This window comes from Brugia malayi, assembly GCF_000002995.4.
Source record: "Brugia malayi strain FR3 genome assembly, contig: Bm_v4_ChrX_scaffold_001, whole genome shotgun sequence".
NCBI classification, from domain to species: Eukaryota; Metazoa; Nematoda; class Chromadorea; order Rhabditida; family Onchocercidae; genus Brugia; species Brugia malayi.
This window is the reverse complement of record NW_025062479.1, coordinates 7,093,304-7,106,917: the sequence shown is the minus strand read 5'-3', so window position 1 is coordinate 7,106,917 and position 13,614 is coordinate 7,093,304. Positions and strand designations below refer to the sequence as shown.

At 31.2% G+C, this 13,614-nt stretch overlaps 2 protein-coding genes across 2 annotated transcripts; one reads left to right on the top strand and one right to left on the bottom strand.

The window, feature by feature from the left end:
* Window positions 1-4,642: 4,642 nt before the first annotated feature.
* On the bottom strand, window positions 4,643-5,288 carry Bm13079 (Uncharacterized protein; the record flags this gene model as incomplete). Its single annotated transcript, XM_043073946.1, has 2 exons — window positions 4,643-4,740; window positions 5,078-5,288. The coding sequence occupies 2 exons, from the start codon at window positions 5,286-5,288 to the stop codon at window positions 4,643-4,645; spliced, it is 309 nt and encodes a 102-aa protein (XP_042929880.1).
* Window positions 5,289-12,439: 7,151 nt separating this feature from the next.
* Bm422 (Uncharacterized protein) lies at window positions 12,440-12,744 on the top strand (the record flags this gene model as incomplete). Its single annotated transcript, XM_043073945.1, has 2 exons — window positions 12,440-12,551; window positions 12,734-12,744. The coding sequence occupies 2 exons, from the start codon at window positions 12,440-12,442 to the stop codon at window positions 12,742-12,744; spliced, it is 123 nt and encodes a 40-aa protein (XP_042929879.1).
* Between the last annotated feature and the right edge of the window lie 870 nt (window positions 12,745-13,614).

Below are 13,614 nucleotides of genomic sequence, written 5' to 3'. Positions count from 1 at the left end.
ACATCTAGCGGAAAAATAAGGATATATAAATTAATTAGATTAAAGTTACAAAATACATTCGTTCACCAAGGTACTGACATAAAAACTTATAATTTGGTTGTTAACGTTCGGATAAGCTAAAAGCACTAATATAATGACAAAATCAAATTTAATTTTTAAGAAAATAAACACAAGTGATCAGTATATGCAAGGATATACAATTATGTCGAAATACAGTCCTTTAAGCAAAGTGAATATTTAGGTACTTCGATACTTAAAATAGAAAATATTTGAAGTTTTGTCTTATCTTGTAGGTATTTACAATCAGTGATGAAGAATTTTGAATCTATATCAGTCTGCAGAATTAATAAATGAAAAAATAAAAAATGAGAAAAAATTTCACGGTTTATGATAATATATTATAGGGAAGCTATAATTTTATAAATCACACACTGAATTTTTTTAACATTTCGATTTTGCGTAATTCATGGACTGCAAATATCAACGTCAACATTACGTCATATTCTACCACTAAATTCCCGAATTGTTTAACATTATTTTGAATGCACATTCACGATCTTATGGTGTATTTCGTAGAATACGAAAAGCAAAATAGAATGGTAATAAAATGATTCCATGAATAATCTCTGCTAATTATAGGATATATTTACTAATTATGCTTTTGTATTATAGTTTACAGTGTTTTGCCCAGCCTTGTTCTGAATATTCGTACAAAAAAGGGTTACAGTGCTTCAAAAAACAGCAAAAATACGTATAACGTTTCATTCTCTAGAATTAAATTAGCAACAAATAATAATTCTAGCTTAGTATAACAGAAGTATAAGTTATCATTCTCCAAAATGTTATATAGATATAGCATAAAGCAGGTAGAAATTCGAACATTCTTAAGAGATTTTTGATGTATAATCACTCGTATTTTGCATAGTAGATGAAAAGATAATTGTTATGCCATTCAAAATAGAGGTTGGGAAAAAATTCCGTCCTTGTAATTGATATTAATTTGTGTGCCGAAAATGTATAGCTGAAAGTATTAGACGACTGGAAGAAAAGAAATACGAAGAAGACCGCTAAAATAGTCGTATCGGCTATACCATACCAACAGTTTGTCATGAAACTGCATGAAATGGCCCGAAATCGTCAAAGCATTTTCAATTTGTATCTGATAAACGAGTGTGTAGTGACATTTGACATAGCGATAACTTTAATCAGAACATTAATCAAATCAATAATTCTAGATGTCGATATACAATTTTAATGCCAATATGGAAAAAAACGCAACAGTGAAATGGTGATTTGTTTCTAATATTAGAAAACTTTTTAAATTTGGTAAGATTTCAAATCACTACAAAAGCAATTTTTGTAAGCTCATATAGCATGAATATTTCAAGAGCATAAAATATAAAATACCTCCTGACTTAAGAAGCAAAATATGGTTTCCATCCCAATCTGCTTAAAGATTATTTGAAGGTTTTTATTTTCAAAATTTATTTCAAAGCTATCATATAAATTGAGTACTGTTAAAACATTGCTATCATAACTGCATAAATATATACCTTCTAATTAGTAGTTCAATTACTAAGAGGAACTGGAAATAATTTCCTACTAACTCAAAAAGAGAAACAAAAGAAAGTAAGTTAAATACTTGGAGCAAATTATACGAGCACTAATTAATAAACGTAGCTAAGGAAAGAAAATTAGTTTGAAGACTATTTTTCATGACTGTCTGTGGAAGCTTAAAATTAGTGATTGGTATTCTTAGGAAGATTTTTAGTGCTGAACTGTTCAGAATGATAATCGGTAACCTTTATTTTCCCATGTTTTGGTATATTCTCATCAGCAATAATTCTTGGTAACAGCTGCTTTTTTCTGGTTAGTAGTGGAACCAACAAAGCGCAAGGTGCCGTTCATCAAAAAAGTTTTCTTCTCTTTTTATAATTGCATTGTTTCAACTGTATACCGATATGAATATGATAATTAAGCATTTAAGCTTAGAAAAAAAAAAAAAAGAAAACAGAAGAAATGGCAACTTCAAAAATAATTTTGGAAAGAAAAGTGAAAAAAAATTCAAAGAATTTAATAGGCATACTATATACTATTTTATTTCTAAAATCTGCATACAATAATTATAATTAAATAGTAGAGAATACGAGATGTACGACAAAAAAAGTTATAAAAATATTTACAAAATAGGTAGTAGCAGCAATTTCTGAACCTTAATTTTATTAAAACACTTTTACTGTTTACATAAAATCTAAAACTAACTAAATAATCCACATAAGCTAAATTTAAAGAAAAAGAAAATTATCTAGTTCAAACACTAAAATCTTACATGTATCATGTTTTAACGTCACTATGCTGTTTGCAATGCAATAAAATAATAGCTCTAATTATGCCTTTTTTTTGGTTTACTCGTACGGCAAAGTAGTTGTGTTCTTTACCTCAGTTGTTGATGAACAACGGACTTGGCATTATATGCCGCGAATTTAGAATATTGCGAACCTCCAAATTATTCTAATAAACATCCAATGTGCAAGTTGTTTACAGTTTGACGTTTATGATTAAATTTTCATAAATCATTCCGCATCTGGGATTATTGCACATGAGTCTCTTCCTCTCTTTCGTTTGCATTAAATAACGTGATTACCATACGATGATTTTTGAAACCTAACAGATGGCTTATGTTGACTCCCATTTTGACAAGAATACATCTACGTTATGTAAACGCGTCAAATAATTCTCCCGGTTCGGTAATAATCATATTCTTTATTGATGAACTGTTATACTACTATATTGTCAAATTATGTGGAAACAATTTACTCCAAGATCAAGAAATAAAGGAGCTTCTCCTAAAGATGATTATTGACTCTTATCAAATTCCGACACTGCCAAATCTCCTGAACTAGTAAATTCTCTACAAATATTTTAGTGTTACAAGCCGGGATTGTCAGCTATTATAGTCGAAAGTGCACAAACGGCAAAAGAGAAACTAGAATTTCTTAATGAGGTCAAAAGGATGAATCTAACACCATTAGATAAAGTGCTTACAAAGAAGAAAATCGTCAACAGCACGAGGCCAGAAAAAGAATTAGGGCGAGTTAATGCACCTCAAGCTGTACTTTCACACTCTCGAAGTCGCAAAGTGGATGGAATGTATTTGTCGCTACAAATGCGAAGCTATAATGTAGTGAACAAAGAGTATTGTTTTAAGTGATTTTAATCTACTTTGTAACCTTAACACCCATAAAATCCCTCCCAATTTTCTTCCTTGCAAAGCCATTCATTATAGTTCCTTGTTTGGTAGGGCTCGGTTGCGAGGTGTCTAGTTTGCTTGTATCTTTAAAAGATTTATAATTAAGTTACATTTGTGTGTTATGTATCAATTCATTATTGTAATGCTGTATAATATTTAATGTTAATCTGTGGTTTAATTACTCAAGTTTGAGGTTTGAATAATAAACTATTTCAGGAAGTACAGGTAAACAGTACAGATTTGAGAATCTACCAGTATCGAAGACAAAGAAATCAACGATCTGAACTATCTAGAAAGGAAAATGACTTTGTTTCACAAGGAAACAGGGCAGTAAGAAAGATACTAAATTTGTCTTTACACTTCCAGAAAGAAGACAAATGCACATAAATGGTCGAGAACAAAAGATAAACGAAGGTAAAGAAATTTTTATAGCTTTAACCAAGTACAAGAAGGATTCCGACCCAGTAATCTAATCCTAAACCAAAATGAAAAGAAAGAGAGACTTGCTTACCAGCAGAAGTGCATCACTCAACAGTGAATTTGCCTAACTACCGATGTTTAGTGGTAATCTAAAATTATGGAAAGCAGTTTTAAAGTATAATCTCCAAAATATCCCAGACATCCAAAAATTGAATTATTTTATGTCTTGTTTCAAAGACAGGCTCTACCAAACTGTGAAATATCTTACCTGGGAATTACAATGTTATAAGAAAGGTCGTGAAGGAAAAATATGGCAAATCCTTTGTTATAAAAAAACCACTATCAATGAATTGCACTCAGACTTCAGAATAAGAATCAAATTATTATTCTACCTATTAATACTGATATATCAGAATTAGTTTCATTCTGGAAATTGGAATTTATTGGTGTATAAGGACAGCCTGATCTTCATGAGGATGAGCAAGTATTAGAAAATTTTATTTCCATAATTTTCCAAGTGATAGCTAATTGCAGTTGATAATGAAAAGTGTGAAATATCATTTCGATAATATTCAATATTTTCTTCCGTTACCTGTCGCGGAGTATCCTGGTCCATTCCTGGACATACCTTTTTGATAACACTAGATTGTAACTGATCACAAATCGTTTCATCGTATTTGTGTAGTAACTTTTAATTGTTCTAAAGTAGTTTAACCAAAGATAGCGACCAAAACATAAATCAAAATTGTCGTTTAACTTGATTCGTGATTCTTCCATGACCAGGCGATTCGATTTTTTTAGTTGTTTTTAGTGTTGTTTTTCTTGAAACCTTCTAATATTTGCTCCTTTTTATAAAGATCGGGTTGTTCTTGCATCTCAATAAATTCCAATTCCAGAATCGATCTTTATCAGTATTAATAGGTATAGCAATAATTTGCTACTAATTCTGAAGGGCACAACATTCGATGTGCGTTACCACTTCATAAGAGCTTGGAACTGATTACAGTGCTTGTCTTCATATCCACTTCCAGCTATTATTGGAGCGGCTATTGTATTGATCAAAGCGAATCCTAAATCTTTAGTTTGAGTCTTATTAAACTGAATAGATTTGAAGAAATAATGTCCTCCAATAAGTAAATTACATTGTTTCCAGCATACTTTTTTACTTCATAGTTTCTATTCCAATTCACACCTTAGTTACAATCGATGTTTGATGGGTTCCGATTACCAAATGTTGCGAATTTCATCTTCTGTGGTGATTATTTTCCAGATTTAATCGATTTGTAGTTTCTTAGATATGCAAGTTACTTATGCAATATTATCAAATAAAACTAAGATTTCTTAATAAGACCAAGCATACCAAACTGGTTATTTCAACCTCTTCGCAAAGGTGTAAAACTGGTTAACCTTTTCGATTCCACTGCTTTATGATTGGACTTATTGCCTTTATGAGACTTGTGTTTTCCTTGATTTTTTTCAAGAAGTTATTCATTATCATTATATTTAGTGTGACATAGCGCCGTGTTATGAAGGCCTTTGGAATGGAAACGTGCATGCTTCCTTTTGCTGTAGTAGGTTGCCTGATTGGACTGGCGTTATTTTCTTTCAGCCGTTCCATTCTTTTTTTGGAACTAGAATAAGTTGGATGTTCATTATTCAAATTGTCCTTATTGCAAAAGGTGCAAAGTCTTCTAGTTTTACTAGCCATTTTGCATTCGCATTAGTAATATATTTTTGAGGAGTCATTCTAGCTAGGGTTGAAGTTTCTTCTGTGACATTTTTGATTAGGTTTTGTCCATTCACTCTAAAGATTAGTTCCTTGTGACTTCTTTATTTCTTTGAATCAGTTTCGTAAGAATTGTCGTAATTTAGTGACTAACCATTCTTCTTGTTCTTCTTACTGATACATTTTGTCCAGAATCCAGGTTGGCAATCTATTTTTAGTAATGATTTCGATATTGAATTCTTCATCTGGAAGAAGAATGGTTAGTCACCACTGTTCTTAACAGAATGTAACTGATTTTAGAGATTTTTAATGATTTATGATTGTCCAAAATTTTCAATGAGAGCTCATTTAACAGCAGCCCCTAATGGCCAACAAAGCTTGTCCTTTAAATCGTTTCTATGAAATCAAATAATTTCCATATTTCCATATGTAGATTGGATTAGATTTTAAATAATTTGCATATGTGATTCAACATGATGCAGTAAGGAGCTGTTCATGGTCAAAAAAAAACCGAAGTAATTTATAAAATACTTCCAAACAATCAAAATATTTATACAATAGAAATATTTTTTACTCAATTGATTCATCACGTAAAATATGAATAGATGTCTAATGTAATCAGTTATCTAATTCTCATCTTTATTTCCGATTACCAAATTATCTTCAATGGTTAAAATAACAGGAAGCAACCCATATATAAATGTTTCAATTTTGATAACTGATCTTACGTTCGATAGGTAAGTCTTCCTTTTTATTTACATAGCGTTTCCGATAGGATTATATTACGGTATGCCTTTTTCATCTAATATATCAGACTATTAACATTCTGTTAACTAATAATTGCCATATAATGTTATCAATCAATTTTCCATAAATCTTTAAACAATTCTTGTCTGTAAAACATCAAACTACCCAAATCAAAAAACTTGCAAGACAAATTTGGCGCTACCAGCAGTGTAATAAAGATATATAATTTTCAAATACAATTGGCGATCAATTACAATCCAATATTATTGGAAGAATATGTCCAGAAATGGACTAGGTTAGTGCTATTCATTATCTTGCTCACCGCAAAGTTAGAAGTCTAAGTAAAACTATAACAAAAACTTGGAATTATTTACGCCTCATCACAAAAGGAATGGAAAACTTGAATGACATTTTATATCATCGACCTACAATTCTTACCGAACTGATAGAAGTGCTACTTCGTTTCCCATGATGCGGGCTGTTATAACAGCAGACATTGGAAAGGCCTTTTTGCAATTAGAATTACTTCAAACAGAAAGAATTTGTACCGAATCTTTTGGTTAATGTTAAGGACAGGTAACAGAAAAGAATATTGAACATTATCGATTTCAGCGAGTTCCATTTGGAGTAATATTCAGGATTAGGATATTACTCTCTTACTACCAACTACGTTTATTACTTGGAACATTACGGAAGTAAACTTGCCAATGAAATCAAAAAAAAATCTTTATGTCGACAGTATCATAGTATCAACGAAGGCAAGTAATGAAGCTCAAATAGCAAGAAATGAAAACCATCTTTAACAAAGCTTCGATGCATATAGGAGAATTCCTTTCAAGTGTCAAAGAATTCAGCAACAGGATTTCTGAATCGAACAGAGATAAGTGAAATTAAAAACATTTTTGGTATTAACTGGAATTGTGATAGGCATGTTATTCAATAACCTTAAAATCTTGAAATGACTAAAACAACAATTCTGCAGTTCCTACTTCACAATACGATCTCTTTGGATTTTTAACTCCAAGTCCAATCCGATAAAACAATTTCTTCAAAGCCTTTGTAAAAAAAAAAGTTGGAACTACTTAATTAGTATGGAAGATCAAGAGATGTGGGAAGTAATAATAATCATTATTATTATCTACGCAATAATAATAATTAATAATAATAAATAAACAGTGATCACTAATCCTGGAACTAAATTTTCTCTTTCTGCCTGACATAATAATTGAAACTGCTGAGAAGAATTTAACTGCTAAATTGCTTTTTCTGATATGTGTTCATGAGAAGGATTTGCAAATAAACCAACACAATCATCAAGGCTATTTTACAATAAGTCAAGAACGTAATTTTTTATTGTCATATTGAAAGCCTTTACAGTTTTTATTTTTGAGGTTGAAATCATCTTGCTTCAATGAAACTATAGCAAACTGCAATGGTTCTTTATTAATTACAAATGATTTTTAAAAGAGATTTAAAAAACTTTTCTCTGCGAATGCAAGGAAAGGTATTCAGGTAAATCATAATTGAGTTGTACTCGTGATAATGATGGATGTAATAGTATGACTCAAATAACTAATATATCAAATAAAGTAGGAGAATTATGGCCATAATTTGCTTCACATTCATATGGAGTGGTTTTAGTACAGAATTTAAAACAAAGAATATTTTATAATAAAGAATCATTGCAGTTTGTCTAGTTTCATTGAAGCAAGGTGATTTCAACCCCAAAAATAAAAATTGTAAAGGCTTTTAGTATCACAATAAAAAATTACGTTCCTGACTTGTTATAAATTAGCCTTGATGATTGCGTTGGTTTACTTGCAAATCCTTCTCATGAACATGTTATTTGCATTGAATTCCAAAAACTTTTAAGCAACATTCACATGTCAGAAAAGTCAATTTAGCAGTTAAATTCTTCTCAACATTTTCAACTATTATGATTGCATGGTAATTATTTCTAATTTGCTCGTAGAAAATTAGCATATTTGTGGAAAGATTGAATCATTCGTTATAATCAGTACACTAATCTGTGGATTGAATTGAAAGTAAGAAGCAGGTAAAATACACTTAACTAGAGTTAAATATTTGAATAAGGAATTCATACATACAATCAGAAAATAAGAAAATTGGATGATGAAAGAAATAAGGACGAAAATGTGAAAAGGCGGTGGAAGAAGTAGCAAATCTACAACAGCAACAACAATAAAATAAACTCCAAGTGAAGAATGCTTGACATCTAGCGGGCAAACATTATTTCATCGTCCATGTACACAATTTCAAATAACAAAATAAATGAATCGGAGCTGCACACAGCAGCAGTAGTATGGTGAGAGGGACGGCACCAACTGCGACACTATTGAAGGTGACACGGGTGACAACGGCGTTAACGTCACTACCGCTGCTGCTATTGTCATGCGCAGTGCATATGCGACATGTAGTGCGTATGCGCATGGAGAGGATAGAGATTGCTCGACGGTTGTCCCAGGTGATCCATCGCACTCCCAATGACTAATGATACTCTGCCGCAGTTGCTGTTACCTGCCAAAAAACGTTCCAGACAGCAGGTAGATACGCAGTGTTTTAGAAAAGAACGAGCTATCCGGTTCACAACGACAACCCAGAAGTGAAAAGGAATCGAGGACAGGTAGGAATGGAAAAATGAGGTCTGTTGTGATAACGTGGATATATTTGGATGCCCATTTTAAAGTTTTTTTAAAAATTTCTCACTATACTGCATGCTGTTTGTTCTTCGATTATCGTGTGACACACAAGTTCTTCGGTGACAGAGAAAAAAATGAAAAAATAAAAAGTTAGATAAAAAAAAAATGTAAATAATTTCAAATTACGGACCAAGAAACAATATCTATTCAGAAAGAAACTCAAAAATAATCAAAAATTTTCGAGAGCAACTTATCAAAAAGTAGAAAAGTGTTAGAAGATACTAATAATGGTCAGGCAGTTTAATGCACCATGACTCATCAAACATATTTTATGTTCGGTGGCCTTGAGCATCCTCTGGAAAAATGGCAATTCATTGCAGTGATATTGCTGGCCCTCCTCCAAATCATTAGCGATACACAAACACTTTCGATATGAGAAATTTCTCTTTTCATTCTTATTTTATATAGAAAACATTTAAAGAACTGATTTCTTAGACGACACTGAATATGTATAGATCGGCCTTATTTATATGATACTGAATATACAGGCTAGCCTGGTCCATCCATCCATTATTATTTGTACTTTTGTAAATATTCCGGCTTTGTTTCAAAATTTTAATTTCAACACACATGAGACACATATACCAAATGGATTTTTTTTAAATGGTGGTCATTTTTCTGTGCAACAATCCATCAGAATAGAGGTTGTCATTTAAAAATTAAAGCAACTTAACTGAAAAATATCTTTTCCATTCATTATGAAATAACAACTTAAAAATGACTTAAAAAACATTCAAATGAATATCACATGAGCTTTGGAAGTGAATACCGAAGGAGATTATCACAAACCTAAATCATCGGCAGCTGAAATCAAGAAATCACTGAGTTTTTTAAGTCAACTTTCAGCATAAAATTTCAACAGCAAACTTTTGAAAACTAAACAAACATACAATTCACGTCTATTTTATGTCGAGAAATCGTATTTTTTTGTTAAGAAACCTTTATTGCTTGTGGTCTGGAGCTGGTACAGTTTTTTTTTTCTCTTTCTCAGCAACTTGTTCTCTGAGGAAGAGGAGTTTTCATGAACTTTTTTTTAAAAGTCAGTATAATCTACAATTTAATATTGAGAGTAAGAATTCTCGCTGGAATAAGATAGCACGAAACAAACATGGCGTACTTAATGTTACATCTCAATAACACTGAAAACGTTCATTATGAAATATAACATGTTGCCACATCCTTTAACGAACAAAAATTTCCATAAGGCATTTAATGTTAAGCAGAGAATTTTTATTCTTAAATTATAGTCGTGTTTGTTATACTGTCTACTTTCCCTTCTGTTTTGTTCTATTTTTTTTTTTTTTTTTTTTTTTGTTTGCATTTCTTCTTACATTTTCCAAGTCTAGTGAATGATAATAACTCATCCAGAACAAAAGCAGACAACAGTGTCATACCTTGATGAGACTTTTCTTTTTTATAATAAACTTTTCGGAAAAAGACATTTCTAAAAAAGAAAGTTTGTTAAGAAGTTATAGCACTAAGGAATCACCTTTTTCTATTCACAAAGAAATATGTTTATGCTATAGCTGAAGTTTACTATTACTGCCATTCCTAACACATGCGTATCCATTTTCACCATAAACTTTTACAACATATTAAACAGCAATTAATTTATCAATTTCTCATGCAAGCTGTAGTTTCTTAAATTTTCTGTTTTCCTAATTTCATTATTTGTTTGAATAAAGTGTTTCTTAATAGCATATGAATTAATTAACACTAACGTTTTCAGGGAAATGTTGTCAATGTTTCTAATAATTTTATATTTCACATAAGATATGTAAAAAAAAAAAACTATGAAATACGTGGGATCCACGGAAATTTACTTACACATTTCACGTAGATTTCAGATTTCATTTTTCAGAATAGATGTAATTCCCAACATCGCTTACAACTATCCATGTGATAACCAGTCGTAAATTTCATAAAATGAAATCTTAATTTCAAGTATGAGACCAGATTTTTAAATGTATCTAAGATTTTTTCATATTAAATTAAAAAAAAGATATCTGCATCATACAGTTTAATTTTAAAATCTACACTTACTTCGTCATGAAGATCTATTTGATACAGCATATACTATATTTGAAATGCAGTTTGTATCAGTTGATCACTCTGGAAGATACTTATTTAGATTAAGAACTTTTCAGTTCATGTTTTAAAGCATCTTTTTCTTATTGTGCAGTCCACACATCATTATGTTTTTCTTTTTTCTTTACAAATTATTTTTATCTTTTCGAAATTTTGCCTTATCATTATAATTTAATTTTAAGTTACCATCTGAAAATTAATTCAAATTTAAATATTGTTTTACAGTGAAAGAGATGGCCATTTCTAGCTCAACAATAATGTCATCAAAAACGGTATCAGTAGCAAAGAATGGATTTGAGGATGGAGATAAAAGAAATCCGTATCATTTTCGTATTCAGAGGTTTGTTTTATCTTACAAGAAAATCGAACTGATAGTTGTGTTTTGATTTAGGTCAAAATAAAAAAAATTAGCAATTGTCGCGAATTTTATGTCGCAAAACACTAAACTACTATATGAGAGTAAGAAATACGATATATGAAATTTTACAAGTAATGTTTGTACTTTGAGCTTTTTGTTTTAAGACCGATTACTCTTTAGCAGTGCTATCATGTAACATTTTTTATCTACTACATATATTTTGTTTCTTCATATTTGCTTGCTATAATCATTAATAAGGTGCCATTATTTTGTATTATCAATAAGGCGGCATTGTTTTCACTAAGCGCCAAAAAAGGGAGCATTGTTTGTTTGATCTAAGAACAAAGATAGATCAACGAGTCTTCGCCTCTCGACAAGTTTGGTAAAGGAAACGACGGATTCGCTTTCGACAAGTTTGTGATACAACTACGACTCGTCTCTGTCAAATCATTGTACTTTATTTCTTCTAATAAAGGAATTATTATATTCCTCTGTTATTCTACAAATTTACACTTCATCCAGCGAATCATCCCGAAATCAACAACGTCTCCCGAAAAGTAATATTCTTAAATCTTCAAAATTTTTCAGCAATATTAATTTCCACGAAAAAACTTGTTAAAGTTATGAAGTACATGTCGCAATGAATGCTCTAAGAAAAAACATCACTCGTTCAGGGAAGATATCAATTCAGTTGAAACGAACACCATTTTTGTTCAATAGGTCATGCCTCTATTACGGTATGTTCGTTCGTGCAAATAAGAAAAACGCAGTTTGATTCCATGGTTTGGAATGATGGAATGAATATTGAAATGAAGAATGATTTGAATAGCTTTAAGCAGATAATTAGATTTGTTGAAAACCTGCAATACTCCCTGCTTGCTTATGGCATCAGTACTTATTGATCTAATTAGTCGATGATACTGAAATAGTGTTTTATGATGATTATTGAACTTTGTTTTGCATAGAGACACCAATAAGGCTGGATGAGGAAGAAACAAAATGGAATAAATTAAAGAATAAATTAGCGATTATATCTTATGCAGATGATTCACACTTTAATGGTAGTGTATGTTCTATTGAAATGCTGACTGATCTCCTTATATTCCCGCATTTGTTACAGCGAAAGAGTGATGACTAGATATCGTGGAATCATAACCATAACACTATCTACTTGCTACGATTCCTTTCTACATCATATTTCTTCTTCGCTATTCCACCCATTATCAAGTATCGTTCACCTAGGTAGTTTTCTGCTTCATTTATTCAAAACTGTAAGAATAATTTATCATTTATACTATGCGCACATGATTTCGGTTATAGATAAAGTTAGAGAGCAACGTTTACGCAAAAGTTGATGCTGACAACCGTTAATAATAGTTTGCCATCGATGCTTGAGGGAGAGTACAAAGTTTGACCATTTCCAGGTCATACATAAAGCCGTGATATAGAAGAAGCAATCTATGCACGCATTTCCTCTCGTTAACTCAAGACAACCTAAAAGACTTTGGAGCAAAAAGAAACTGTGGACTAAGGAAAACTGACGGCCAAATATGCTATGGAATTTGACTTTGTAAATAGAACATCAAGGTTCGTATATCGGCATAACAAAAACTAACGAGGATACCTAGACGATAATTAAAAATAAAAGAGATACAGAAAATCAAGAACTTATTCAAACATCAAAGAAGTGGACTTTTCGTACACCGTGTAATGACGGCAATATAACATTTATATTGAAACCTAAACCGTTATGTATGTTTTCAAAATAACAAAAAGAAATTTCGAACGTGATTATTTTCCTTAAAACATTACTTTTTATGACCATAACTGACCACGGGAGACCTCCATCAGTTTGTACAACTGAGATTTAGGTGTGGCTTTTCCATAAAATCGAGATCAAAATATCTTCACATGAAAGCGTTTCACTGAAAAAAGTTAATCGAAAAAACTCAAACAGTACACGGAAAAAATTTTTTTCAAGACTTCTTGGCGCTTCAACTATCACACATTTGTATCGCATATTTTTTCAAATACACAATCGACGGCTGGATACATCACAACAAGATGAGTTGCTGGAAGAAAATCTTCAACAAACATCAATATGGTTCCAATAATATGGAATTTTCTGCTATGTTTTTAAAATTTTGATGACAAGTATAGCAAATGCATATAAAGCACTAAGTAGGAAAAGAAATGATTTCCTGGGCTAAAATTGTTGAGAACAAAGATTTTGTTCCTTTTTATAGTTTTGTATCGACAGCTCATGACATCAGTGCTTGTCGTTTGCATCTACTCCTAAAAATAA